Source organism: Arachis ipaensis, chromosome B10 (genome assembly GCF_000816755.2).
Source record: "Arachis ipaensis cultivar K30076 chromosome B10, Araip1.1, whole genome shotgun sequence".
Lineage (NCBI taxonomy): Eukaryota > Viridiplantae > Streptophyta > Magnoliopsida > Fabales > Fabaceae > Arachis > Arachis ipaensis.
In genome coordinates, this window is record NC_029794.2 from 93,954,937 (window position 1) to 93,955,892 (window position 956).

General features: G+C 31.6%; 1 protein-coding gene across 1 annotated transcript in view; it reads left to right on the forward strand.

The window, feature by feature from the left end:
* Window positions 1–845, forward strand: part of LOC107623869 (methylesterase 17) — a 3,407-nt gene extending 2,562 nt beyond the window's left edge. The window contains 3 exon segments of the mRNA XM_016326263.2: window positions 144–281; window positions 348–611; window positions 613–845. Of these exon segments, the coding sequence (XP_016181749.1) occupies window positions 144–281; window positions 348–611; window positions 613–636 (426 nt within the window). The 3' untranslated portion in view covers window positions 637–845.

Here is a 956-nt window from a genome sequence, read left to right on the forward strand (position 1 = left end):
TTACTCTAAATATAATAATGTTACATTGATTTAATAAATATATATTTACTTGTTAAAAAAAAAAGAAAGAAAATTGGCAACTATTTAAAAAGGTAGGAAGTATTATTGACCATGATTGATAGAAAGTTTTGTGATGAATGCAGGGGGCACCAGATTTATCAGAATTTGGTGATGATGTATACAAGCTAGGATTTGGATTGGGAGCAGATAAGCCTCCAACAAGTGCTTTGGTGAAGAAAGAATTTCAACGCAAAATCATATACCAATTGAGCCCTCATGAGGTTAAAAAAGAATTCATTAAATTTGGTTGATGATGAATGAATGTTAATTAATATTGATAATTACAGGATTCAACCCTAGCTGGAATGCTGCTAAGGGCAGGGCCAGTACAAGCATTAACAAGTGCAAGATTCAATAACAATGAGGAAGAAGTGGAGAAGGTGGCGCGCGTGTACATAAGGACAAGGCATGACAATGTGATTAAGGCAGAACAACAGGAAGCCATGATTAAGAGTTGGCCACCTTGCACTGTTTATGAATTGGACAGTGACCATAGCCCTTTCTTCTCCACTCCATTCCTTCTCTTTGGCTTCCTCGTTAAGGCTGCTGCTACCTTTTGACGTTGGATGCAACTAATTAATAATAATAACTATGTATCTATACTTCTTTTCTTCTTAGCTTTCATCTTAATTAGCTTCCATAAATGAATAAATGTGCTGTGATTATGAGACTTCCGAGTCAGTGAGACATCAAATTTATGTGTAATTCATTAGTTATGATAAATTAACACCTATGGGTACAACAAAAATGTGGATGAATAAGAATGTGATAAGTGAATTATATTATTTAAAAATATATTATATAATATTTTATATTAAAATTTTTATTTAATTATTCTGCTGGTCCTTATAGTTTTATTAAATTTATAATTAGGTTTTTATATTTTTTTCAATTAA